This window comes from Cordyceps javanica, chromosome 3 (assembly GCF_051103115.1).
Source record: "Cordyceps javanica chromosome 3, complete sequence".
NCBI classification, from domain to species: domain Eukaryota; kingdom Fungi; phylum Ascomycota; class Sordariomycetes; order Hypocreales; family Cordycipitaceae; genus Cordyceps; species Cordyceps javanica.
In genome coordinates this window covers 3,263,817-3,289,081 of record NC_139297.1, presented here as the reverse complement: position 1 = coordinate 3,289,081, position 25,265 = coordinate 3,263,817, and the positions used below count along the sequence as shown (strand labels likewise).

At 54.2% G+C, this 25,265-nt stretch overlaps 6 protein-coding genes across 6 annotated transcripts; 2 read left to right on the top strand and 4 right to left on the bottom strand.

Annotated features, from left to right (window-relative positions):
- Nucleotides 1-1,458: 1,458 nt before the first annotated feature.
- Nucleotides 1,459-2,855, bottom strand: V2A60_005190 (uncharacterized protein; the record flags this gene model as incomplete). Its single annotated transcript, XM_083256503.1, has 2 exons — nucleotides 1,459-2,238; nucleotides 2,292-2,855. 2 exons carry the CDS (start codon nucleotides 2,853-2,855, stop codon nucleotides 1,459-1,461), a joined length of 1,344 nt encoding a protein of 447 aa, XP_083112629.1.
- A 675-nt stretch (nucleotides 2,856-3,530) lies between these two features.
- V2A60_005189 (putative ubiquitin-specific protease UBP16) lies at nucleotides 3,531-5,516 on the bottom strand (the record flags this gene model as incomplete). Its single annotated transcript, XM_083256502.1, has 1 exon — nucleotides 3,531-5,516. One exon carries the CDS (start codon nucleotides 5,514-5,516, stop codon nucleotides 3,531-3,533), a length of 1,986 nt encoding a protein of 661 aa, XP_083112628.1.
- Nucleotides 5,517-7,463: 1,947 nt separating this feature from the next.
- Nucleotides 7,464-8,519, bottom strand: V2A60_005188 (uncharacterized protein; the record flags this gene model as incomplete). The annotated part of the gene is made up of 1 exon (XM_083256501.1): nucleotides 7,464-8,519. The coding sequence occupies one exon, from the start codon at nucleotides 8,517-8,519 to the stop codon at nucleotides 7,464-7,466; it is 1,056 nt and encodes a 351-aa protein (XP_083112627.1).
- A 1,323-nt stretch (nucleotides 8,520-9,842) lies between these two features.
- On the bottom strand, nucleotides 9,843-14,285 carry V2A60_005187 (uncharacterized protein; the record flags this gene model as incomplete). The annotated part of the gene is made up of 4 exons (XM_083256500.1): nucleotides 9,843-9,953; nucleotides 10,031-13,957; nucleotides 14,028-14,139; nucleotides 14,218-14,285. 4 exons carry the CDS (start codon nucleotides 14,283-14,285, stop codon nucleotides 9,843-9,845), a joined length of 4,218 nt encoding a protein of 1,405 aa, XP_083112626.1.
- Nucleotides 14,286-14,964: 679 nt separating this feature from the next.
- Nucleotides 14,965-15,808, top strand: V2A60_005186 (centromere protein H (CENP-H)-domain-containing protein; the record flags this gene model as incomplete). Its single annotated transcript, XM_083256499.1, has 3 exons — nucleotides 14,965-15,121; nucleotides 15,205-15,367; nucleotides 15,454-15,808. The coding sequence occupies 3 exons, from the start codon at nucleotides 14,965-14,967 to the stop codon at nucleotides 15,806-15,808; spliced, it is 675 nt and encodes a 224-aa protein (XP_083112625.1).
- A 6,030-nt stretch (nucleotides 15,809-21,838) lies between these two features.
- Nucleotides 21,839-22,185, top strand: V2A60_005185 (high mobility group box domain-containing protein; the record flags this gene model as incomplete). Its single annotated transcript, XM_083256498.1, has 2 exons — nucleotides 21,839-21,902; nucleotides 21,959-22,185. The coding sequence occupies 2 exons, from the start codon at nucleotides 21,839-21,841 to the stop codon at nucleotides 22,183-22,185; spliced, it is 291 nt and encodes a 96-aa protein (XP_083112624.1).
- Between the last annotated feature and the right edge of the window lie 3,080 nt (nucleotides 22,186-25,265).

The window sequence follows — 25,265 nt, the reverse complement described above, 5'->3', positions numbered from 1 at the left end:
GCGGCCTCGACGCTACCAGCAAATCCACCCACCAGTTGCTTATATACTGCTACCGGACCGGCTCATCAGACAGCACCCAAAAGACTATCAGCATGTGCTCCGTACAGATAACAAACAGTTCAATGTACGTACGGGTCCTCTCCTGTGCCCATCAGCGAAGCTGACCTCGCGCCTTGGCAACGGCCGCTCTGAGCCGAACCTTGGCGCTTCCTTTCCGCTATCGACGCGCAACCGTTGCCTGGGATGCGGCACATGCTCATCCTGATGCAGGGAGCCCGGACGGGTACTGCGAGCATTTCGGTAAATTATATTGCACAATTCCTATCATTGTACCGAGTACCTGGCATGAACCGGTTACTACTATGTACAAAAGGGGCATGTACTGTTATATAGACGGATATCCAAGTGCTCAATGTCGCTCACATTTCAGCCTCTACCACCGCCCTCGCTGCGTCTCTCTCTCTCTCTCTCTCTCTCTCTCTCTCTCTCTCCCCCCCCCCCCCCCCCTCTCTCTCTCTCCCTCTCTCCCTCTCTCCCTTTCTCTCCCTCCTTCATTCCTTGCCAATGACGAACATCATCCCGCAAAAGTTACCCATTCATTCATTCATTCCAGGCCCATGTATTCCTATCCTAGCCCATCCTCTCAGCCCTCATATGCACAGGATAAAAGACAGTATTCCATTCATACTATATTGCTTGCCGGCTACCCTACCTTCCACCCAGGCAGCCAGGCACCTTGAAGAGATCAGCCTCTCTTTGGTCCACATGGCTCCCGTCCTGTCGCTTCGATTCCCACTTTCAGGGTCGCTTCCGAATGGCGTCTCAAAGCGCTGCAGCCTTCAGACGCCACTCACCCGCAAGTTGACGGATGCTCCATCACCAACCCATGTGCCATTTCTACTCGGTACCCCTGACAACCATCCAATGTAATAGAAAAGACTATTCTCGTTTTATCAATCATAGTTGCTAATTGAATTTCCCTGCTTTTATCCTACTTCATTTCGGTCTTCTCTATCCTATTTCATCTCATTGGTATTTCATCTTCATTTTGCCCTGTCGCATTTTCCGTCCGTGTTTCTCGTCCTCACTCTTCATCTTCATCTTGATTTCTCATCCTTGACATTCATGCTCATCTCTATTCGACCTATCCTTGCCGTCTCTTCCACCCCCTTCTGGTGCCCTGCGCAAACTTGTGCTCACTTTCTCGTATTCCTGGACAGCTTACCAAACTTCTTCACCTGCACAACCTGGCCACACACATACATACATGTACACATCTTCTCACCATGCCCTCGACCGAAATCCTAGACTTTGCACTTCACCTCGCATCCAAGCTCACCCTTCGCGGTCCACCCTCTGCGTTGTCCTGGCATTCCCTGCCCGCTCACTGCCGAGCGCGCAGACGGCTCATCCGCCTCAGATGCCTTGCTCACCTTTGCTGCTCAAAAATGTCACATCTCAGCGGCATCCAGCTTGCAACTGTTTCACGGCCGCCTTGCTGTATCCTGACACCTTGCCCTCGGAGCCGCCCGCTCCCGGTACCATCCACGGACTCGCCTGGCACACCTCCTTGCCAGCGTCGTACGTCCACGCCAGGCACCACTTGCTATTCTCGGTCTCGCACTTGTGTTGGCAGTCGCTCGCCTTCTTGACCATGCCCCACGCCTTGACCTGCTTGTCTGCCGGGCCCACGTGGTCCAGACCTCCCGTCGCGGCCGGCCGGAAGATGTCCATCAGTTCCCCCCAGCGCACAGGCTGCGTAGACAGGCCAACCAACTTGCTTACTCGCGTCGTCGCCGCTGCCGTCCGCAGTGAGTGAAACGACACAATCGGCGAGCAGTACTTGTCACTTGTGATGCGTGTCTCCTCCGGCGACTCGCCGTTGAAGTGGTGTGAGTACCGCTCCTCTAGGTAGATGCCGAGCTTGAGGAACGTCGTCGCCACCAGCTTGTCCCCCCATTTCTCATCCAGCGATTCCACGTAGGCCTGCCGGACCACGTCCCGACGACGGAACAGCCTCCGCATGGCTTCGCCCGAGAGAACGATGGCCGATCCGCCGTGCGCAAACCGGCCGCGGAAGTCACCCACCGCGTTGCCAATGTAATGCGCGTTCTCCGGGTTGAGGTGCGTTAGCAAAAGATTTAGCGTCGATTTGACAACAAAGGTATCGTCGTCCAAAATGAGATACCATTTTTTATCAGGCATCGTTTTGTACATGAGCTCCATCCCCGGCGCAAACTACATCTCGTCAGTCGAGTTTCGCATAGTAACAATCAGCTTCGTTACCGTACCTTGAGTGCGTCCAGCTCCCAGCCGACACTGCGCCCAATACCCAGCGCAGTCTCCTCATCGCCCGCCAGAATCGCACTTTGCAGCGTCTGGTACTTTTTGAACCTGTGATGGGCCCTCCAGTCCCCGTCACCATATTCCCGTACAGTCTTGAGCACGTCATGCACCGGCACACCGATTGCCTTGGCGTCCTTTTCATCCACCGTCGTCCAGTCTCCCACCACAATGTAGTCCTTGCCCTCCTTGCCCAGCAGGCCGTCGCCGTAGCTTCCCTGCAGCGCTGCCAGCTGCAGGGGTACGCGATGCCTGGTTCCGTATCCGGTCTTGATCAGGTATCCGACGTCCTGGCGCAAATCGAGCTCATAGCGCGCGGGCTGCCGCAGCCAGGCGTCCCTGTCCTCCGTTGCCCCGCGCACGGCGGCCGACGCCCGGGCCGCGTTGAAGCGTAGCGCTAGGCGAACTGACGAGTCCGGTGGAAGTATGATATATGACACACTCAAACAGACGAGACCCAGGATTGCCATGTGAAGCAGGCGCTTGCGAAGGCGCCTTGGTATGTTGAGCATGTTGGGTAGTGGACCGCCCTGCCGTCCTGCAGGGGTGCAAAGAATGTGCGTAATTGCCACTCGACTAAATTGATTGAGATTCCAGAGTTGTGACGAGTGGTAAGCGAGATTCGACGAATTCCAAAATAGGAATTTATAAGCTGACTCTTGTCCTTTTCGTATACCTTGTCCTATACTGAATCTTCGTGGGCATGGTGCCGCTCTCGCCAGGGGCCGCCCAGACGAGGCTCGCGTGTGGACAATGTCTCGCCTCGGAAACCAGCGACTCCTTGGCCAGTTTGAGAACCTAGCCTTGTAGGTCGTGGCAAGTTTAGGGAATTGGGCCACACGTCAATTGCTCGGTTTTCCGTCGCCAGAAGGTTGACGGGAGAAAATGGCATCGACGGCCAGCAGCAAAGATTAGGAGTTTAAGCTTGGCTGACTCATCAGCTCAACCAACTTACAGCGCGGACGCGTCGTGTTGCAATTACACAGAGCAAGATACTTGCAGCTGTGCCTATTTTTAGGATGCTATTCATCAAAATGACTCGACTAACCTGACAAGAACAGATTAATTGCCATTTTCAATTATGATGGCTATCTATGTACGTCCTAGAGTGCTAGGCTCCCTTTCTTATACACCATAGTCTACAACCGATACCAACTTCCCAATCTCGACAAAACGGCCTCAGCCATTTACTTTTCCAGTTCGTAAAACAAAAGATATACCTCCTTCTGCATGCTGAGTACCTCGCCGGTCTTAGCCTCGCGGACCTTCTCGTCACTCACCCGCCACCAGCGATCGAGATGTTGTTTGGCCCTCTTGGGCTTTGCGCGCTTGATGCTTCCGGTGAGCGAGTGCGCAGCTTGGGCCTGCTGTTGAGAATTCGGCCGCAGACTTGGCGACCCGGTCTTGCTACCGCCGTCAAGCTTGACCGAGGCGATTCGCGACAGTGCCGACTTTGTGGACGCGGCGACGGACCGCAGGCTGCTGGTGTCGGTGTCGCGATCGCGACCGTTGAGGCTGGGGCTGCCCCTGTCCGGCACGGCGGACGAGGGCACGCTGCGGGGAGGCTGTACGGGTACGGAGTCTAGAGAGGGTGTTGAGGAGGCCGCGGTGGAGGTTGGAGAAAGGAGATCCGGCGTCGAGATGGCGGGACTGTCCGCGTTATTGGCGTGGATGACGGGCGTAGAGAGTGGCGTGGGCGTCTTACTATAGACTTCGGATTGCATGAATGTGTTTTGGTTAGGAAAGTGCGGAGGGACGTTTTGCCGCCTAAATGCTTCGTAGTGGCCGCTGTTATGGCCGCCGCGGTGCGTGACCATGCCAAGAAGCTTATACCGGCGCTGGTCAGCCAGGCCACCAAGAGGAAGCTGCTCAGGAAAGGAGACCTTGGCCGAGTTCTTCTGCGTCATCTGCCCGACGCCGTAAATGGAACGTGACAAGTGAATGGCGAGGATCTTGGGGAATATGGTCAGGCGCGTCGTCTTGGCGATGCGGCGTTTGGGTGCGTAGCGAATGTCGCCGAGGTCGACGCCTTCTGGGGGTCGTTCCGGGTCTGTACGGATGGCCTCGTTGAGCTTGGCGATGCTGTCCAGAGCGTTGGCTTTGAAGGATTCCGACGTCGAGCGCGAAACTTCATGTTCGAGGTTGGCTACAGTCTGTACCAGTCGGCACATTTCACACTTGAAGTCGTCAATGTATTCCGTTTTGAAGATGCCGTCGAAGCAGGAGCTGAGAGACGTGGACATGACCTGAGGGACAGCCAGTGTTATCGTACAAAAGGTTTCCTCGCGCGGCTTCGTCTTGTAGCCACATGTTTGGCACTCGAGGTGCGATTCGTACTTGCCCTCCATTGGGAAGCCATCTTCCAGTTCTATGGGCAGAGGTCGTGTCGAGTGTGGCAAGGCTGTATTGGGTAGCAAGCTATCCGTGTCTGAATTCGACTGTGAACTGATGCCGTTGCTACTGATTCCGTTTGCGTCAGATGGTGCAATGCTGTTGGCTGCATCGTTCGTTGTGGTCTGCTTCTCGTCCTTTTCGTTGTCGCTTTGCTCCGTGTTTGAATTCGCGGCAGAACTGCTGCCACTACCGTTGACGGCCGATCGTGCGTGCAAACGCGCTCTCTGGCCAGCATGATATTCGTCTTTTAAACGCTCAGCCACGATCTGCAGGAATTCTTGGGCATCTTGTTGCTGTCTGCTGATGCGCTGTTTGAAGGCAACCTCGAGGACGCGCACAAAGGGGAACGGAGAGATGGCCTTTTTCGCAATAGGTCGTTCGTTGAGATGGTCGATCATCTCCTTGAGCCCATGCGTTACGAGGCCATCCTGCAAGCCTTGAAGCTTCCAGAGCGGCATCTCGCCGCCGCTGCCGCTTCCATCCTCTTCCGATGAGCCTGGCTGGACCAGGTTGGCATAGACGGCAGGATCCTCTATGCGGCGACGGTGCGTCTCGCGGATCAGGTAGATGCGCAGCTCGCCTAGGCCGGCGAGGGCTTGAAGGACCGAGTTGATGAAGCAGTCATTGGCTTGGTTGCGCAAGCCAACAATGGTCTTCTTCTTGGAGCTGGTGGCTTCGTGGTCGATGGCAAACGTGGGCCCGAAGACGTAGATGAGGGCTGCGGCCGCGAGCGACGCCCCGGCGGCGTACGACACCACCGTAGCCGACTTATCGGGCATTAAAATGTCGTCGCTCTCGTCGCCGTATGTCACTGCCGCTCTGTGAAACACCTCAAGACGACAAGAGGAGAGAGGGTGGAGAGGGGAGAGATGGGACGCAGTCGGTTTGGGTCGGGATTAAGCGGAGCGCCAGGAAGGACCGACACTATTGCACTGAGGCTGGCCGGCGGCTGCGAGAGGATGCTGCCGTCTGCTTTGTCGATAGTTCTCGCCGTGTCTGCGTGAGGCGACGGTCGCAGACGGAAAGTTCGGGATGGCGCAGCCAGTCGAGGCGACCGGGCGTGAGATGATCGCCTGAGCGTGCAGGTACCCGCTTGCGAAAGTCGGCGCTCGAGGAATTGGTCGGATCGTACGGTCGGTGCAAGGAGCGTGGTGGGTGAGGTCGAGACGAATAACGTTGAAATGCAAGAAGACACTTGTCTGGAGACGACCAGCTCGCGTGACAAGTCTTACGTTGCGTGGTAAAGGGAGAGATTGGCGTCAAGGCACAATTTACGGAAACAGAGAGGATGACCGAGGGGGGGGGCGGGCGGCGGCGGCAGCGGCGTTCTTTTTTTTTTTTTGGCTCGAGACCGAGCGGACTTGGGGCCGGCCAACTCCACCACCGATACACGCCAACATAGTCCCCTTTCTTGAGAGTTTGGAGTTGTAATTTTTGTTTTTTAACATGCAACAATTTTCAATTTCACAAGAAGAATTTTGTTCATTTGCTCACCTTTCAAGTGAAACCCGCCACCACAATACTTGCTGGGTTATTCAGGACAACACGCTGTCGGCCATGCTCGGAACTGCACATCATGCAATCCCTGACCACGCATATTAGTAGCCCAGCTTATAAATACGACTAATAAATGCACCTAAAAGTTTCGTTTCATTGCAATTTCTTTCCGACTCTCCAAGCATCCACCAAAGATGGCAGTGCCCTTGCACGCCACACGTAGTCGGTCCTATCTCGTGCACTTATTCCAGCCACCGATGCAATAGACCCCAGGCAGCCGAATAAGTTTTAGCTACTACCCCTCGTTTTGTCATGGTCGCATCGCTAGCAGATGCTACTACGTACCTACCGTAACCTTGCTTGCCAACTTGGGTTGGCGTGGCCATTGTGTCAAAATGCGGGGGGGCGACTTGTGACAAGGCGAGGCCCTGAGCCGTCGTGCCGTCCAAGACGGTGTCATATCAATATATTGCAGTCGTGAACGGCATCAGGGGCATCGGGTTACGAAACAGACCGAACATGCCGCCACAGTTTCTAGAATACGACATGGGTTGTGCCTGCAGCCACGTTGCGTGCAACAAGCCAAGCCACCATGCCGATCACTGTCGTTGTCTCTGGGAGCCCGGCGGCCCGCCACCATATAAAAGGCACTAAGTAAATCACCAAAGTATTTTCTGAGAGGAAGAGAGAAAAGAGGAATCAACCATTTAATGAAAAATCTGCGGTGCGTCTGGCCAGAGGCAACTCTGTGGAAATGCAGGTCGAACATGGTTGCCGTTTATGAACCTTTTGGATTTCAATGTTGTCGACCGGTTTATCGATGGAGAGGTGCAACGGCGAAAGGCTCACTCATGAAAAGGAACAAAATATATTTGCCCATTCTATATAATAGCTGTTCAACTTGGACAATTCTGTGAATACAAACGGTTGGTTTCATCTCGTATAGCGTGTTGGATCAGCTCAAAGTTGTCCGATTCTATCATCATACCCGCCATCGCACTGTGCCAATGGGCATCCAAACACTAGTACGATCGGAATTGACTTAAAGCGCAGTTGCCAGACTGCTGACAATTTCTCGGGTGGTATCATCTCTATATCAACGTATATCAACATGGGTAAGAAGCCCAGAGCCAAATTTCTTTTGCCCGAGGCCGTCATTACAACCCGCTCATACTGTTCCGGGCCCTATAGCCCTCTAGGCCGTTCCCGCGGCTCAACGCAAGCATGTCTCATCCTACCGCTTCACCTCGCCACTTCCAGATGTGTCCGCTCCAGACGCCTCTGCTCATCCACGATGCCACCGTCTCCTGCTCCGTCTCGTCCCCGTAATACGACGTGGGCACCTCGTAGACCTCGACCGTCATCGCGCCGCCCGGGTCGCACCCGGCCCACCCGTCCGTCTGGATGTCCTGCACGTCGTACGTCACGTCCATCAGCATGACGCGGATCGGCCGCCCGGCGTCGAACTCGAGTCCCCTGCCCCGCGCTTCCGCGCCGGCCGCAAAATACTCGCGCTTCATGTCCAGCACGCCGACGCTGCGCGGCCGCGCCAGCACCACGTCCGTCAGGCGCGCGCAGCGCGCGAGCCCGCCCCAGAGCGTCTCGTCGTCGGCGTCGGCGCCCACGACGGCGAGCCTCCGCAGGTCCGGCCACGCGTTCCAGAGGTCCTCGGTGCGCAGCCGCGGCGCGCCGCCGCCGCGGCTCGCCGACAGGTTCAGGTCCGGGTACTCGTCCAGCCCGACAAACTCCTCGAGGCCCGCCAGCTGCGCGAAGCCCTCCCGCAGGGTCCGCCGCACGCCGAGGTGGTCGGCCGCGGGGCCGAGTGCCGCAAAGGGCATGCGCACCACGAGCCGCCGCAGCGAGCCGCCGACCGCGTAGAGGAGCGCGCACACCACCCGCGCCGTCGCGCCGTCGTCGAGCTGCCGCCGGTCAAAGGGCGCCAGGAACATGGCCGGCGCACGGTGCGTGGCCGCCAGACGCAGGTCGCTGGGGAGCGTCCGGTCTTTGATGCCGGCCTGCAGTGCCTGCAGAAACCGCTGAGCCCGCCGCCGGCTGTCCAGGTAGATGCAGCGCTGACGCAGCAGCCTCTGCGCCGGCTTGTATGTGATGTGCCCCGCCGTGCTGAGTGCAAGCAGCGTCCTCGTAGCTATATGAGAGGGTGGCAGGATGGTGTCCGGGCCCGGTGGCAAGACGCAGTCCATAATTTGTAGAATGAGCTCCGGCAGCAGCTGCACTCGGTTTGCAGCCACCGAGGTTACCTCTGCGCACGGCAATATGGGCTCCATCGGTTTTCCATTTGTTTGTACAAAGACAAGTTCTTGCATACCGAGTTACACCATCAGCAACAAAAGTCAAAGTTGACCAGGCTGGTTGGTATGTAGTGTAGTGGTGTTGATAGGCAGGCAGCCATGCTCGAGGCTCTGCCTAAAGCGGGGTGTCCTTCTCAGCGCCTGTTGCCAGCATTGAAACGCCTATCAAAACCAAATTGATTAAATCAATTTACGCAACTTCAAACCGCCGAGACTTGTAGCATAGAGATCATCAGAGATGCTCAGGCAGTACCTAGGCTAGAAGCAGCAGCTGTCATTGGGCAGCTCAAATGTGTCTCAAAGCCTATAGGCAGTGGGCGTAAATACCAGGTTTGCCCCTACATTCCACAAAGATATAGACGTAAGGCTAGAATAAGTCTCGGCTACTTCAGAAAGGATGTTATGAGAAGCTTCCGATAGATCAACAAAGAGTGGATTGCAAATGATGCTACCATGCGTCACTGCTCTCTGAAACTATTTGCGGTGGAGGAACCGTTTGGTCATGATTGACAGCCGTATGCATGTCACCGCTGGCTCGATCATCACCACAAGTAGACATGACCACTCGGAACTCTTCTATGCCGAGTCTATTCACTCGAGATCATTCCCAGAAGCGCATGCCACGCAGCTGCTGAAGCAGTCATTCATATCACGTTAAACTCAGCTGCGTGATGAGACAGATGAGAAGGCTCTAAGCTCCCTGAGCACCTGGCCGTCGCCTCGCACGGTAGCTCTTGACGAGGCTGGTCCAGAAGTAGATCCCACAGGCTCCGATTTGATACCAAACCAAGCCGAGACGGTGCTTCTATACGGAATACAACGTTGACGAACAGGGACAGTCTGCAGAAAAGCGGCAAAATATGAGATGCCCCCAACTCGATAGGCCATGACAAGGTCGGGGGGTGGTGACTGGGGGCATCGACAAAGTGACGGCTTTGTTGCAATTCACGCCTGTGCAAGACCATTTTTGTTTTCAGCTGATACAATACAAGTTGACCTTCAGATCATATTTGAAATAGCCCACACTACAGATGCGAAAGAGCTCAGGATACACAGATTTGACTAAATACAACTTATTATTATTGATACAGTCTAGTCTTTCTAGAATCACACAGTCTCCTCCAGACAACTTATCCAAACGCTGAGCATGGCCAAGCTACTGCCCAAAAGCAAGAAACCAACTCCATAGATGACGCTGTTTTACCAGAAAGAAAAACTCCCCCAAAATGAACTGAGGAACCTAAGAATAAAAGAAAGAAACAGTGAAACCCAAGGATATCGAAAAATGACAAAACGCCACTACTTCTCAAGGTTTTCGTAGCTGTAGTCGACACTCCATAGCGGATCCCACACCATGGACTTCTTGTCGGTGCTCTCGGTTGATTCTTCTCGCTGCACACTGCTTCGAGTCTACAACACACAAGAAATACTCAGAAATCAGTAACCAACAGACATTATGGCCCGAGAAGCGCATCAACATTTCGTACCTCGGCTGCATCGCTAGCTCCTGAAGGCCCCTCGCCCGCATCGGCGGCTCCTTCTCCAGTTTGCTGCTTGGCGACCGTCGCACCCAACGGCGATGGCTGAGTCGGGCTGGTGCCCGCTGGCGTTTCCGGTGCCGCAGCGCGCAGAGAATCCGTCTCACTAGCTACCGCGCCGCCTCTTAGAAGTGTCGCGCCGCCGGCAATGGAAAAGGGGACCTTCTTCGAGTTGGAGCTGCTGCGGCGGCTCTCGAGGCTCTTGGACAGCGTCTTATTGATGCCCTCGATGCTGCTGATGCTGTCGCGGTTCCTGCCCTTGGTGCGAACCACTTGAGTCTGGATATTCGCCGTCGCCTCCACGTTATTGGCGGCGACTGTGGATTTACCCATTCCCGGTGTTGAGGGCGCGCCAGGCTTGTCCTCTTGAGCATCAATGAGGTACCAGCGGAGTCCGTCGGAGAGCTGGAAAGGATTGTCATTCTCCTCATCGTTCATGGCACTACCCACATTGCTTCCGCTCAGGCTCTTGGACAGGTCTACTACTCTTTCCTGGATGCGGGTGATGCGAGCTACTAGCCACTCCCGGTGCCTAAGCTTATGCGAATCTTGTTCGCGCAAGAAATAATGAGGGAAGCCAACATTGAAAGCAGCCCAGGCTCCCGCCTGCTGGTTACGTGTCGGCAGGAACAGCGCAAGGTCGCCCTCTTTGAAGTGTCTATAAGCAATTTTGTCGCCAGCATCCCTTTGGTGTACATGAGCTCTGTCGCGATATGTCTTGGCTTCGCGCTGCCATTTACGAGCCTTGTGCTCGGCCTCTTTGATCCTGTGATAGATGGTGTCGGCAAATAATTCCATGTTGAATGAACCGAGAGACTTCATAAAGGAGAGGTATTTCTCTTCCTCGGCCACAGCATCGCTGTTGTTTATCCAATGGAGAAGCTCCAGATCAGCGCTGCTATTCATCGGCTTGCTGAGGCTTGTGGACCGCTTGACGGATGAAGAAGGGTCAGACAAGTCGGGTGCGCTCTGTCCTTGTCTCTCCGCGCGTGGAACCTTGGTTACGCTCATTTCAGAGCCATCTCGGGCTACAGCATAGCCAATGCGCTCCAAGAGGCGCGTCAGGCGATCATTTTGAGAATACATTCTCTGAGTCAGGTCCTTTGTTCTCTCGTCTCGAGCCTCGTAATGATTTGCGGATAACGATAGCTTTTCTTGCAGAGACTCCATTTTGTTCTTGAACATGTGAACTTCCTCCTCAAGGCTGCCTACACGCGACTGACGAGAGGCAAGATCTTCGGTCAACTCAGATACCTTGCGTTCAGTAGCTTCCAGCTTTTTCTGAAGCGTCTCAGAGCCTGTTTCACCATCTGATAGTTGGCCGCGCAGCGTGCTAAGCTGCTCTCTACCTTCGTTAAGCTCGCCTTCCAGAGCAGTAATCTTTGCTTTCTCCTCGGCCAAATTCTCGCGAAGATGCATGGCGGACATTTCCTCTTGAGCAAGAGTCAGCCTGGTGTCAGCAAGCTCAGCTCGGAGTTCCTTGGCATTGTTTGATGCCTGTTCCAGGTTTGTCTTGATCACCGAGGCTTCACTTTCAGCATCGCGAAGTTTGCTGAGCAAATCTGCAGCGTAATTTGCAACAGCTTCCGTCAGATCAACGGCGTTGGTAGGTGTCTCACTACCAGGGACCATATCTTCATGGAGTTTCTTGAGAAGCTCGACTTGCTTTTCTGCAGTCTCTTCCGCCTCCTGCAACTTGCGAGTAGCACTATGATATTCGTCTTTGGTGGTCTGCACGAGTCGGTTTGAATCGTCTAGCTTCTCACGCTGCAGCTGCGCTTCTTTGCGCAAAAATTCAACCTGGCCCTGCGATTTGAGGCTTTCATCTTTGTGCTCGCCCTTCAGTCGCTGAAGCTCGTCCTCAAGTGCTTGCATCTTTTCGTCGTAAGAAGCTTTCTCATTCTCGCGGGACTCTCCAAAATGCTCCATGTCGTCCTCCGTTTCCTCCAAACGAGCCCGAAGAGCTTTGACCTCGTCTTCCAGTGATTTTCGCTCTTCCATAAATTCGCGCTTAAAAGCTTCCATGTTTCCCATGAGGTCCTTCTTGGTAGAGTTTGCCTCCTCCATCTGGCTTTTAATCTCGTTATGCTGTGTGGACTTGGCCTCGAGGTCTTTTTGGAGAATACTTGAGCGCTGTTTCTCTTCGCGCAGGTCGTTCTCGAGCTGCGCAATACGCCGCAGAAGGGGATCAGCACCATCGGAAGACCGTCTGCGATCGTCGATACGATTTGACCTGATGGACGCACTGGAGCCCGGGCGCTCTTGAGGTTGCGTGACCGGTGGTTGGAACAAGTTTCCATGCCGGGAGGCCTGGCTTTGTCTGTGCAGCAAATCTTCGAGACGTCGCACGCGACTTTCTGCGGTCTTGAGTTTGCTCTCGAGTCTCGACTTGTCATCTTGGAGAGAGCGTAGCAGATCGTCGTCTCCGCGGATCATGAGGCCACTTCTTCCTAGAGCTGCCTCGTGAATACTCCCGTTCTTGAAAGCCTTCAGGCGCTTCGACTGCTGTTTGGTAGGAGTCGTCAGCTCTTGCACAAGCCTGTTGATATCTTCGAGCAGTGTCTCGTCAGTATGCTGGGCCTTGAGATGCTGGATGAAGTCATCTAGGTCATCTTTAGTTAGTGGTGGCCAGGCTTCCTCATCTCCATGCAAGTTGACCTCGAGCCCCATGACGTTGGTGTCTAACCCGGGACCATAAGTGCTGCCGACCATTTTCTGCCATCTCCGCCGCCTCTTGGCTTCTTCGTCCTGGAACAGGGCCATTTCATTGGCGAGCGTGGATGAGTCCAGTTTCACCTTGTCTGTCCACTCTCGGCGGCGAATTGTCTCGACAACGAAGGATGCGTACATGTATGGTAACTGGTGGATGAGTCTCAGGTAGTCGAATGTGGTCATATCATCCTCGGAAGCGTTCAAGATATTAATTTGATTTCGTACGCCACTGTGTTGAGCTGTGATTTCGGTAATGGCCTTCATGAATTTCATGGATTCGACCGCAATGGAATTTCTCGATGATGTGGCATAGTAGAGCATGTCGTCCATCTCCTTGGCGCGCTTCTTCAGGTTTGGGACCAGCCGCTCGGTATGGTTGGATGCAACTTTGGACGCCTGAGCCAAGTCCCGCTGCGAAGGTCCATACGCCAGCGCAGAGCGATAATCGTCGTCAATCTGCTTCACCACAACCTCGATGTCTTCTAGCAGTTGTGCCGTGTCGTTGTTGTGGGTGAGGGCAGAGCGACCTGTCAGCGTCTCAAAATCGGCAACAAGCGATTCCAGGCCTTGATACATTTGCTTGGCTGACTTTTCCAGGTCCGCGGCCTTGTCGCTGAACCGGCGCCGCGCAGTCGGTGCCAACTTGCCAGCTTTTCTCGCAGTTTCCAGCTCTATGAGGTCCTCTAGCGTCGGATCATTCTTGACCGTCGCTCTGTTGGTCATGAATTGCACCATGGAAGGCGAAATCGGTGTATTCCGCGCGAGGTTGAGATAGTGCTCCCAGGAGCCGGCGAGGCGGTCATGCTCAAGCAGTGCCGGGTCTACCCACTTCTTGAGTTCCGCGTGCTTGGGCTCAATCTGTTTGACGCTGATTTCGAGATTAGCCAGCGCAGCGTCGAGGCACTTGATCATGACGTCGATTTCGTCATAGCGCGCGCGGGCTGCGGTGTCGAGCCGCCCGCAGTCCTCGGCGAGACGGATGGCCCATGACCGGCGCGCCTCGTAGAGCTCCCGCCACGACTCAATATCTTCGGCGTCCTCTATCGAGTTGGGTGCGTTTGGGATCGCATAGGGTCGCGGCAGCTGCGCTTCGGTGCCGAGTGCGGGTGAGGATGATGCGGCGGCCTGTTGGCTGACTCGGATGTCGTAGATGTAGAGCTCTTTCTGTTTTGGGTCGGCCATCGGCCGATGGTTAGTAACCGTTCTGCCGGTCGTCTACGGACGGCCTACATACCTCGGCATGCATACTCGCAAACTTGACGCTTCGGCCTTGCGGCGTCAGTGCGACCATGTGCTGCAAGGAAACGGAGCTATTGCGGGCAACCCAGGCCTTCAAGTCGTCCAGTCTGTGAAGGGGCAGTTAGCAAGAGGTACCCTCTTTCATCGGTCTGAGATGTCATTCTCCAGCGTTAGAAGCGACCTACGTTGAGAAGCGTGAGGTCTCGACCTCCAGGCGTTGGCCCGTATGGGCAATCAACACCTGTGTAGCCATCTCGAGACATCCGCCATGGGAAAGCCGGGCCAAGGCTGCAAACAATCCGAGAAAGCGGTATCGGGGACGGGATCGGGAAGGGCGGTCGCTATGCAGGGCCAGTTACGGATGCCGGCTAATATCAGGAAAGCGAAATGCACGGTGCAGGGTTAAAAAAAAAAGAGACAGCAGCAAAACGATCCGAAACGAGATTGAGAGACAAGTGCGGTAGGTAGATGATAGATTGGTGGCTGCAAGGCAGTGACGCTAGCTCGGAGTCAGGCAGCTCCTCGTGAGTCGGCCATGTGGAGGCGGTCCTTTTTGGGGGTCCTTTGCTCTCCCTCTGGTGTTATCGTGCCTCTTTTTGGCGATTTTATAGCGGGGGCTCGTGAGCGAAAGTGCTGCCACAGCGTGACGGGCGCCTTGTGACTCGCTGACTGCTGACTGCAACCCCACTAGATAATGAATAGATGGATATTCAGCCACTTGTGTTTGTGGCTGAAGCTATTTTCATGTGTGGCGCAGTTTTGTGTCGCAGCGCAGCGCGTCGCAAAAGAGCTTTGCACCAGCGGGACTCTCGCGGAGGATACGAGCTAAGTATCCAGGTTGTGCCACGGATCTCATTTGCAGGCATGTATACGGGCTAAATTCTCGTCATCTCAAGAGTCCCCGGCCTTGATGGGTGGCAGATGTCCTCATCATGGACGATGATGAACGCATGGAAGACGTCGAGGCTGCGCGCGAGCCACCACTGCCCTTGTCGGAGGACGAGAGGCAGGTCCTCGAGTTATACGACCGGCTGCAGCAAATGCAGCTAGAAATTGCCATCATCAAAGCCCAGAAAGCACATCAGCAAGGTATGCCGGGCCATTGCGACACGCCTGTGCTCCTTTCCATGTCGCCTCCATGAGTACCGATCAGGATGCTGATGAGATCACAGCACCAGCGGACGACTCGCCAGAAGCGCTGGCCGCCGCGCAGGAGGCCCTCCTGCAGGCCCGATCGCGCTACAAGCTACGAAACGACGCCGTCGAGCTTGTCATGATGGCCAACCCGGTCCTCAAAGCTGTCCACGGCAGCACAAACGCGTCACCCATTGACCGGTACTGTCCTTTTTTTTTCCCTCCTCTCCTCTCCGGGTCCCCCCTTCTTTTCCAAACCCCGTCTAACTAATATTGACATTGCTCAGCGACCTGCTCCCGTACATTGTCAAGCGCGACGACGCTTCCGTCCAGGTCGCCCGGTCCGCCGCGAAGGCGCAAGAGACTCGCGACGCCCTCACCGACGTGCAGGTGGAGACGCTGCGCGTGTGCCGCCGCAACGTCAACCTGACGAGCAGGCTGTTCGACCTCGCGGCGCAGCTCAAGGAGCGCAAGGCTGTGGACTGGGACGGCGGGGAGGAGGCGCTCCGTGTGCGCGAAGAGAAGCGCAAGTGGCGCGCGGTCAAAGGCGCCGCGAGCGGCATCGTGGCCGGCAGCGGCGTTGACTGGGCGTCGGATGAGGCGCTACGCGAAATGGTGCTCGATCCGGAAGATGATGACTAGCTATGTATCGAGTGATATACTATCGTGGTTGATTGTGTTTAATTCATTCTGACTTTTGTTCTTCGTTTTCCGGTCGGCATCTGCTCCACTATGCTGTACCGACAACTTCTGTGGTTGTCTTGCGTGCATGATTAGACTACAAATCTCTAAGTGGTCGGATGAGTAGGCCGCTGCGACCATGTTCTACGGCCGCACCTCCATAATGGCAGTATCCCATGCGAATGCAGATGGCAGTACATATCACTACCGCATAGCATCGGAAAGAAGAAAAAAGACAGACATTACACTAAACAATCCCGCGTGTTTGCGATATGAATATTGGAGGCGGTATACAGGGTAGGACTTGGATAGATTTCTTGACGACCCCACCTGGCCATGGACAGAATCAATGAGAAGCCATGCGCTCAAAATATAACAGTAGAAGACCGGCATCGAACGCAGCACCACGATAGCACCAGTATTACCGGAGCAGCTAGCAAACTTGTCTGTAATCATGCAGCTCCTACAACGGTACCCCGCGACCTCGCGAAGCGTATGTTGGCCACAAAACCCACGACCCTTGACTAATAGCAAACGTAAATGTTACTGGACATTGAGTTGACCCAGCGCTATAGAACATTGAACCAGCTAACGCATCATCTACAGGAAGACATCACGATATACACTCTGTGCTTGGCAGTTTTAGCAGAGACCCGTTGTATCAGTATACTGACTGATAAGAAAGTCACGCCAACAGAGAACGTGGCAACCATCAGTAGCCCAGTTCATGGAGCTTTTTGAGTATCGAAGACGGCGCGTTGCGCGTGGCAGGCAACGGGGCTCCTACGCGACAGCGACCAATATTGATTCATTGATTTTGCGACGGAGGTTCGGGGCAAATTAGAGGAAGAGAGTCCACCCAACCAATTAAAAAGGGAGAAAATGGAGCAAAGAAAAAATGACAACTCCATGGACCATGTCGAAGGGGGTTGAGGCTGGGGGGGGGAGCGACTGGTACCTACTCATGACGGGCTGCCAGTAGCTTTGACGCCTACCCCCTTGCTGATCAAGGTACTATCAGTGATAGCTCCTTCGAGGCGCGCTTTGGAAAGATAGCGGGAGCTGAATACGGTACACGTTTCTTTTGAGCGGGTGGCAGGGTGGCCATGCCATGTACCCAGCACAGTATTAGCCTGGGCGAGTGTTTCGCACGAGACACCGCTGGTGCATGTCCGCGTACCCGCCCAAAGTCTCTGGCTGGTACCACATCTGGTCCTCGGCTTCACCAAAAAGCTCGCTTGGTGTGGCGGGGGTTTCCTGTGGTGACATGTCACAGCTACTTACATGCAGGCAGAAGTGAAAGACCAGAACAGGTCTAAGGCACTGTCGAGACCTAATAGTATGGATGCTTGGTGTACAGTAATACACATACGCAGGCCAGGCTCTATCCGTTGAGCACCTCCTTGTTAGAGCTTGCGTTGCGGCTGCTGACAGTGTGTACCAGTAATCAACGCCGACGCGGAGCTACGCAGTGGGTGGATATCAACGAAGCCGGCCGGGAAGTACTTACACAGGTGGCTGGTAATGAATGCAACTACGCCAGCGCCATTTGGTGTACATGGGATACCTGAAGTTTTGCTGCTATGACTGAAAAAGCGATGCTGCGTCATCGGACCATAGTTTGAATGTTGTGTAGGTATCGAGCCAGGCCTGTAAGTACCCGGCGCCGCTCGCTGCAGTCAACATGACTGAAAGCGTACCTCTTACCATGATTTGTACCTAGGTACTCAGTAAGTAAGTGGGCGGCGCGGACCTTAAGAAGGGCTGGCTGGGACCGAGTGATCTGGTGGCCCAACAGTTGTCTGGCGCGACTCGGGCGCAAAAAAAAAAAAAAAAGCCTACCTACCCAAGTAGGCAAAATCATTGCAAAAGGAGGGGAGTGGCGTAAGAGACGGAAAAGGCAAGGTACCAAAGCCGAAGTACCAGTACTTTGAAAATTCGTATGACGATACTTGAGGGAATGCGAGTGGGCAAGTACCCCGCTCCGCCTGTGCCTAGCTTGCTTTTTGGGCTTGCGACTCGGCACACTGAGGGAACGGGCGTGTTTGAGGAGCGCGCCGCGGATTGTGGGATAGTTTGGCAGCACCCAGCACCTTGGGCGCTGCTTTGTGCCTGCATTCTCCTTCGTACTTACTCAGTACCCGCGTAATCCCTGGTTCCGAGTTCTTCGCGCGTCGGCCACAACCCATGCTGGCTACCACTCACCCCATTTGCCAATGTGCTGGTCAGGCCAGAATAGCTGCAGCTCGCTTGACTGTGGCTGCAGCACGACTACCTTTGGCTGGGTAGCGGGAAAGGTGGTTGTGCCGCTGGTCAGTGGTGACTCGTGAGTGCCGACAGCTGGAAGGATGCTTCAAATGGGGACACAGAGATGGTCCATTTCCCCCGGACTTTCTGCATGGCAAGCCTCTGTCGCAAACCGTGCAGCAGGGAAAACAATGGCGACCAGAATCGGCCAGCGCTTGTCATTGCTGGGATGTCCGACCTGATGCTTCGTACCAGCAGTTGTGCCTGTAAAGGCGAGGCTAGCTTCGAGAAGTTCCCTCGAGAATTGCCCTCTACTATATATTCGTAGCACGCCGTTTAACTGGACAACGATGACAGTATATGGATACAAGGGGAATGGACCGATAGCGGCATTGATTTCCATGTTAAGCGTCGCTAATAAGCGAGAACCGAAGTTGCCACTTTGGCTCCCGATAGGGTTCATCTGTGGCGCTGATGTTGAGGTAGAGCTCTAGGAGATGTCGGCGGGCTCGGCGTTGCTCCAGGGCGGGCTAACGGGGGGGCTGTTGCCGTCAAGATCCAAGAACGAACACATCATACATGCGTGTATCGGTAAGGGCTGTGCCTGTATGGGAGAATGTCCATCTTGGCAATGTAGGCCCAGTCCGTGTAAGTTGACAGCCGCCGATCTTATACCCGACACACCGGCCGGTAAACGGTCAGTACTGCGGGACACCGGGAGTGACTGTGCATTGAAATATCAGTAGTGCTGATAAACCCATTGCAGGTAGATCGCTCGTCAAGACATCCCAGCTCGGGAGCCGCATGCGCATCTGACGCGGAGTCCTAGGCGAGATGAGAGTTGCACGTTGAGAAAGCTAAGGTGGGGCACATGATGGGTCTCTGCCAGTGCGGCATCGCCATCTGGTGTTATTACACTGGCAACTGGTAGCGACTGGCCGGATGCACGAGGCGTAACAATGTCGCTACTATCAGTAGAGCTCCTCGTATGCTGTGAGGGCGGCCGGGAATGCGTGGCACGGGTGCCATATGCAAAACATTGATATCGATTCGCGAATGTTTGCCAGGGTCGCACAAGGTGCCAGGCCGGACAGGGCCTAGCTGGGCAAGGTTAGCGAACTGCGAAGGGTGCTCCCAAAGGACTGCTGAAAATGAAATAAAGTCGACTGATGGCCGTAAACGAGTCGAACTCTTGGTACAGCCATCCAGGTATACGTAGAAAGAGGCACGTAGAGTGTCTGTGGGCTCTGCGTGGTGACCGGGGCACAGGGAGAGGCAGCTACTCAGTAGAGTCAGCGAGTTCTCTGGCAAGGAAGCATTGTAAGTAAGCAAGGCAGCAAACAAAGCACGTAGGCGTGATACGCAGGGTGCTTGATGAGTGGCCAGCGAAAACGAGCGCGGGGCACAAGTACACTGTGCGAAGGTTGGTGTTTGAGAAGCAGGATGTACCGTGCTTCGCAGGCGGAGACGGGGGCGAGGCAAGTACCTGTACAGTACCAGACAAAAGTGATGGGGCTAGACCGTCCAAGCGCGTCGTGGTTGGCGTTGTTTGGCAGCGAAACAAGGTACCCAGTGGGCTGCGGCATTTTATGAGGAGGAGCATGTACCCGGCTCAGCCGGCCTGCCTAGTCTGAGTAGCCAGCGCCCTGTCGCAGGAGTCTTGTTTGGTTGCCCGGCATGTGGTGTGAAATTTGGTGCAGGCGTGTTTGAGGTGGTGGCGATGCGGTGATGATGGAGATAAAATTGGAGGAGGTACTGCGTTGTATTGCAAGTTGAAAATGCTGTACTGTTATGAATGAGCATCTATAATCTTGAATGTTGATATTTCTTTTTTTATTACAGAAACAAATCCTTGAAAAGAAAAGAAGAGTAAAGAAGATAGGGGAAACAAGAGAAGCTGTTAGCGAGCGAGGAAGTGCGGGTAATAGCTGGCAGTTGTATCAGTAAGAAGCTTGCAGCTGGCAGTGAGTGATGGAGACAGACAAACGGACTGCGCTGCGCGTTTGTTTGCTGGGCAGCAGTCAGTTGCCAGTTGTTGGCAACAGACGGGGCCACTGGAAAGAGCTGGCAGGTGGCGGTTGGCAACAGCCACAATCGAAGGGAGCAACGCAGGACCATGCTAGTGCATTTTTAGCAAAGCCTTGGTTCCGAGAAACATGTGCTGGCGAGATGGAATAAAGAAATTGAAATATAAATGAGAAAATAAAAAGAAAATAAAAATCAATAGAAATAGAAATCCCATACTGTATATCGGTAAGCTCAAGGGGGCGTGCAATGCTGCAAGGCAAAGGCGTGCGTGTTTGTGTGTGTCTACCCGTGGGTGGTGGTGGTGGTGGTGCGCGCACGCGTACTTGTGTGTGTGTATGTGTGTGTGTGTCAGTTGTGGTGGAAAATACCTACCTACCTAGGTACCTACTTAGCGCTGCGGCTTGGTTCTTACCTCCTTACTTAGAGTGGTGCTTGCTGGACCAGATGCAGGCAAGCAAGTAATAATACCGTATGGTGGTGGGCAAGTACTGGTACCAGTCTACACCCAGTACTACCTGCGACTAGCACTCCTGGTACTGGTACAAACAGCACTTTCCGAGTCGGTACTCTAATATTACTAGTAGCAACCTTGCACTCTGCGGCAGTAGCTCCGTTTGCTGGGCCACTTTGGGTGTGCCAGCCAGATTGCAGTGTGGCAGCTGCTGGTGCCGCCCCCCTCTCCCCTCCCCTCCTCCGTCTCTCACTCTCTCTCTCCCTTTCTCTCTGGTCTCTTTGGGGGGGTCTCTCTTCTCCCCCCTCCAAAATTGACCCCCCCCAAATGCTAGCCCAGCCCAGTCAACCAGCCCAGGCTACTTTCCCTGGCTCGCCCTGGCCCGCGCCCGCGTTGGCCCCCCCCCTCTCTCCTTCGCGCGCTCAATCACTCCCCCATAGTAAAAAGGCTGCCCGCCCTCTCTCCCACTTCCTCTCTTTCTCCCATACAAATCTCCCATACAAATTTGCTCCCCGCGTAACTTCGCAACACACACAACACACTGCACGCATTTTGGTGAGTCCCCTCTACCGTGCCTTGCGCGCGCCCATAGGCAATGGCTCCAGCCACGGCAGCATTTGTTTTGCGACCGCACCGAGATTTCTTTGCGCACCCTGCGATTTTTTTGCAACTTGCTCGCTCTGTTTTTCATCAAGAGAGACACGACTTGCAGCTTCTCATCATCGTCGGTCGCGCTTCATCATCTCGTCTCGCTTCCTCTGCTGCCTCAACTTACACCTGTGCCATTGCCTACGGCAGCGCTTAGCGTCGCCGCCAACGTATTCCTCACTAACACGCGATTCTCGCAGTGCAATTTTCACGTCTTTTCGCAACTTCATTTTCCCCTTCTAAAAACCCCTCAAATGTACGTCCCCTCACTCAATGCACTCCTCCTCTGTCATTGCACCCGAATTTATCCTCCATCTATCGCGCCCACCAACGCAATTGCATGCCATGCTGTGTTGCGCGCAAACGCTCCAACAACACCTTCATTCCTCTCTCTACCTCAATTTGCCGCGTTGTCTTTTGAGCTTCTCTCTTATGCCGCTGGCGTGTGGCCTCCTGAGTTGCTCTATACACGCGCCACTCCGTCGGCCAGCTACCTGCAGTCAAACGACGCTTGGCTGTCTTTGATGCGTCTAGCACCCTTGCCCCTCTACACTCGCGCCTCATAACCTTGTTGCCTATACCTTTCACGCCACTAACGAACTTTTCAGACCGTAAATATGCCCAAGGCCGCAGCTGCCCCTAAGCGTGGAGCCCGCGTCGAGAAGAAGCGCTCCAAGAAGGGTAAGTCATGATTGCCCGCATCGCCTACTATGGTGCATTGATGCTAATCGTCGCAGACCCCAACGCCCCCAAGCGTGGTCTTTCCGCCTACATGTTCTTCGCCAATGAGCAGCGTGAGAATGTCCGTGAGGAGAACCCCGGCGTGTCGTTTGGACAGGTCGGCAAGATCCTCGGTGAGCGCTGGAAGGCCCTCTCGGACAAGCAGCGTGCCCCCTATGAGGCTAAGGCTGCCGCCGACAAGAAGCGCTACGAGGATGAGAAGGCTGCTTACAACTCGTCCTAAATGTATACGCCTCTGTAATCTCTAGCCACGCCGGTTTCTTTTATTAATTTCCTTTGTCACTGGGAAGGGAGGTGTTGTATGACCGCAACGGGATGGATTGTATTTTTTGGTTGCTTTTTATTATCAGGTACCGGAACCTCACGGGCAGGTCTCTTTAGCTTTTATGATGTGACAGAAGGTCTGTCAATGGGCCACTCACTATAATATCGCAATGAGACAATGAATGAAACTTGTATCAATACGTTATGTTGCTGGTGACTTATTTTTCTCTTCTTCCACCAGTATAGGTGGATGTCCGTCAAACTTGCACCTGGTTGGGTGCTGGTCAGGGCAAAGCTGCTCTTCAGGCGACATGAAGCCATCTTCTATCTAGCCTCAAGCCCCCGTAGTCTGTCTAGAATTGGTAGTTTGTGTCGTCTCAAGGCACTGGTCTAATTATATCACGGCGGCAAAGCCCACCTGATACGGCACTACCACGCAGACGGACTTTTCCACAACTTTATGACCGCCGCTCATTCAGGTCACCCATCTAGGCCGCCCATCTAGGCCGCCGTTCTCCGCGGCCAAGCTGCAACCCTCTTCCGCCGTCCCTTATTCCCATTGGGGCCGTTGCCCGTCTCTCTCAAGGTATACTACTCCATACTTAGCACCAGCGACAAAGAGGGGAAAACGGCACCAATGCAAGGGCGGGCGAGGGCCATGTGGATAGGGGTAGGGTGGTGGTGTGGCGGGTTTGCGGACCCTTTCCCGTGAGCGAAGAGAGAGCGGGCGGCTGCGATGGTCACTGTGACGTCGGGCGCTTGCGATGGGATGATGCTAACTGGGGGTATTTGTTACGCTCCAGCCCGCCACACCTCCCATTCAAGGCTCGCACCATTGTTGGGATCTTGTCCTGCCCCTCCCGCCCCCCCCCCTTCCTGTCCTTGGTGTCCTCTCAGGCGGCGCGTGCGCGTTTCGCATCGTCCCGACAGTCTGGTAAGGTGTGTGTGGCTATCAGATTAACGGGCCTATCTGAAGAGCAACACAAGCGCCGGGTTCCACGACTTGTGGCCAAACCTGCCATGTAGAGGCTCTTTAACCCCCGTTTCGAGTATACAGGATACAGTGTGACCCCAGCATTGTAGGCGCTTTTCATCACTATACGTTCACTTGGGTGCTTTTTCTTTTGGCCATGATTTTTTTTGGTTTCTCTGGTTGGTTGTACAGTCTTGATTCATTCAAGTATTTATGCCCGGCTCCCTATTCGTTTCTTGGCTGTCAGCCTTGAGGCGCATAGCCACACAAGGCTCTGAGGCGGTGCAAAGGAACGGTTGTGGCTGAGGGCGATTGATGCAAAGCATCCTTGCGGGGCCATTCACATACTGGGACGCACGAAAGAAAAACGAACTTGTCGCAAAGAAATGGTTCTTTGCTAGCTCGTCACCTTCTCAACGGGTTTGGGGTCTTGTGGACCGCATAAACCACACGCAAATACAAACAAGATGATCTGCGAGTGACGATGCGAGCCTGTTTGCCTTCATTCTGGAGACGTGGACGCCTTTTTCTGGGCTTGGCTTGGCCACGGCCCACCAATGCGGTAGCATCGTAGACGAGCGAGACCAATGAGAGCGCGGCATCGAAACTACATGGACGAAATAAATTCAAAAATAAGCTGGAAGCAATAAAACCAGCACTCAAATGACTCTACTCGGCTACCCACAACTCATGCTCGCTTCCCCACCTGGCTCTCCCTCGGTGAGAGCATGGGCTCTGTCTGGCACCACTGGTTCTGCGATCCCACCGCCACGGAGAGGAATAGAGAGAGAGGAAGGGAGGATGGAAGAGAGGGAGAGAGGATGAAAGCATCATAATCTGATGTAGCTCATGGCCCTGTTGCATGCTGGCAAGACAATGAGTGCCCGCGGCGGACGGGAGGGTAGACGTCTGCGGTAGGTTTTATTTTTTATTTTGATCCATCATTTCATCTTTTCTTGGTTGGAGTTCTCCGGAGACGATACTCTTGGGCAGGCATCGGCTTCATCAACCCCTCGCTGCCCGGCATCTATTCATAAGGAGAGAGGTAAATGAGCTATCAAGGTAGAAAGGCAAATAGGCGTAGTGATTATTGGCCACCTATTTCTGGGTAACATGAGCAAAGAGTACCCAGTAAGTAGGTAGGCCGCTGGGCTCGTTTGTGCCTTTGAAGGAGGGGAGAAAGGGCTGACAGGCATGTCATGAACCATGTCATGGTTGTATGTACATAGCAGAGCCTCTCTACAGGCCTCCCATTACAGAGATTGTACGAAGCTGGGCGGCTGAGCATGTGCGCTTCTGATTGAGACGGGCAATATTGGTCATGAGAACTGAAAAAAAAAAGGATAAAAGGAATATTTAACCCTGTGACCCTTCGACAATGGTTGATTCCAACGGTCTCCCCCTCACCCTCCTCCTCCCCTCCAGTCATTGACGCTACTCTTGGATACTACGACATCCTGCAGCTTGCCGCCGTCGTCAACAAAGTTCCCCACAGTTCGGTTGGCTGGTTCGCAAAAGTCGTCACCTTGAGCGCCAAAAAAAAAAAAAGACAAAGACAAAGACATTGAGACAATTTTGTTAACACAAAATCAGAGAGAAAAAAGATAGGGAAAAAAAAGGGGGGCAAAAGGAATATCTGAGCGGTTGACCATCACTTACACAGACACAAGATCCTTGAACCTGGTCTCAGGTCATATATTCAGTTTCGAAATTCTCTTTTGTCCGCACGTCATAACTCGGTACGTTTTATTCTTCTTTTTGGTCTCTTTTTACCTGTTTCGTCTTCTTGACCCTCTCAACCCCCCCCTTCTTCTTCATCCTTCTCTTTTAGCTGGGCGGGCTGTTCGGTCCATCTGGTTCCGCCTCCACTCCAATACAACACATCACACATACATGATTGGTACGCCGCCCACATACATATACTTACATACCTTTTATATACGGTACTGACACTAAAAGTAACTACTTAGCCTAAAATCTGCCCCCCTCCCCTCCCCTCCCGCGCGGGCCCTTGTTTAGGGTCCCCCCTCCCCCCCCTCCCCGGATAATCGTCGAATCATTCTTGA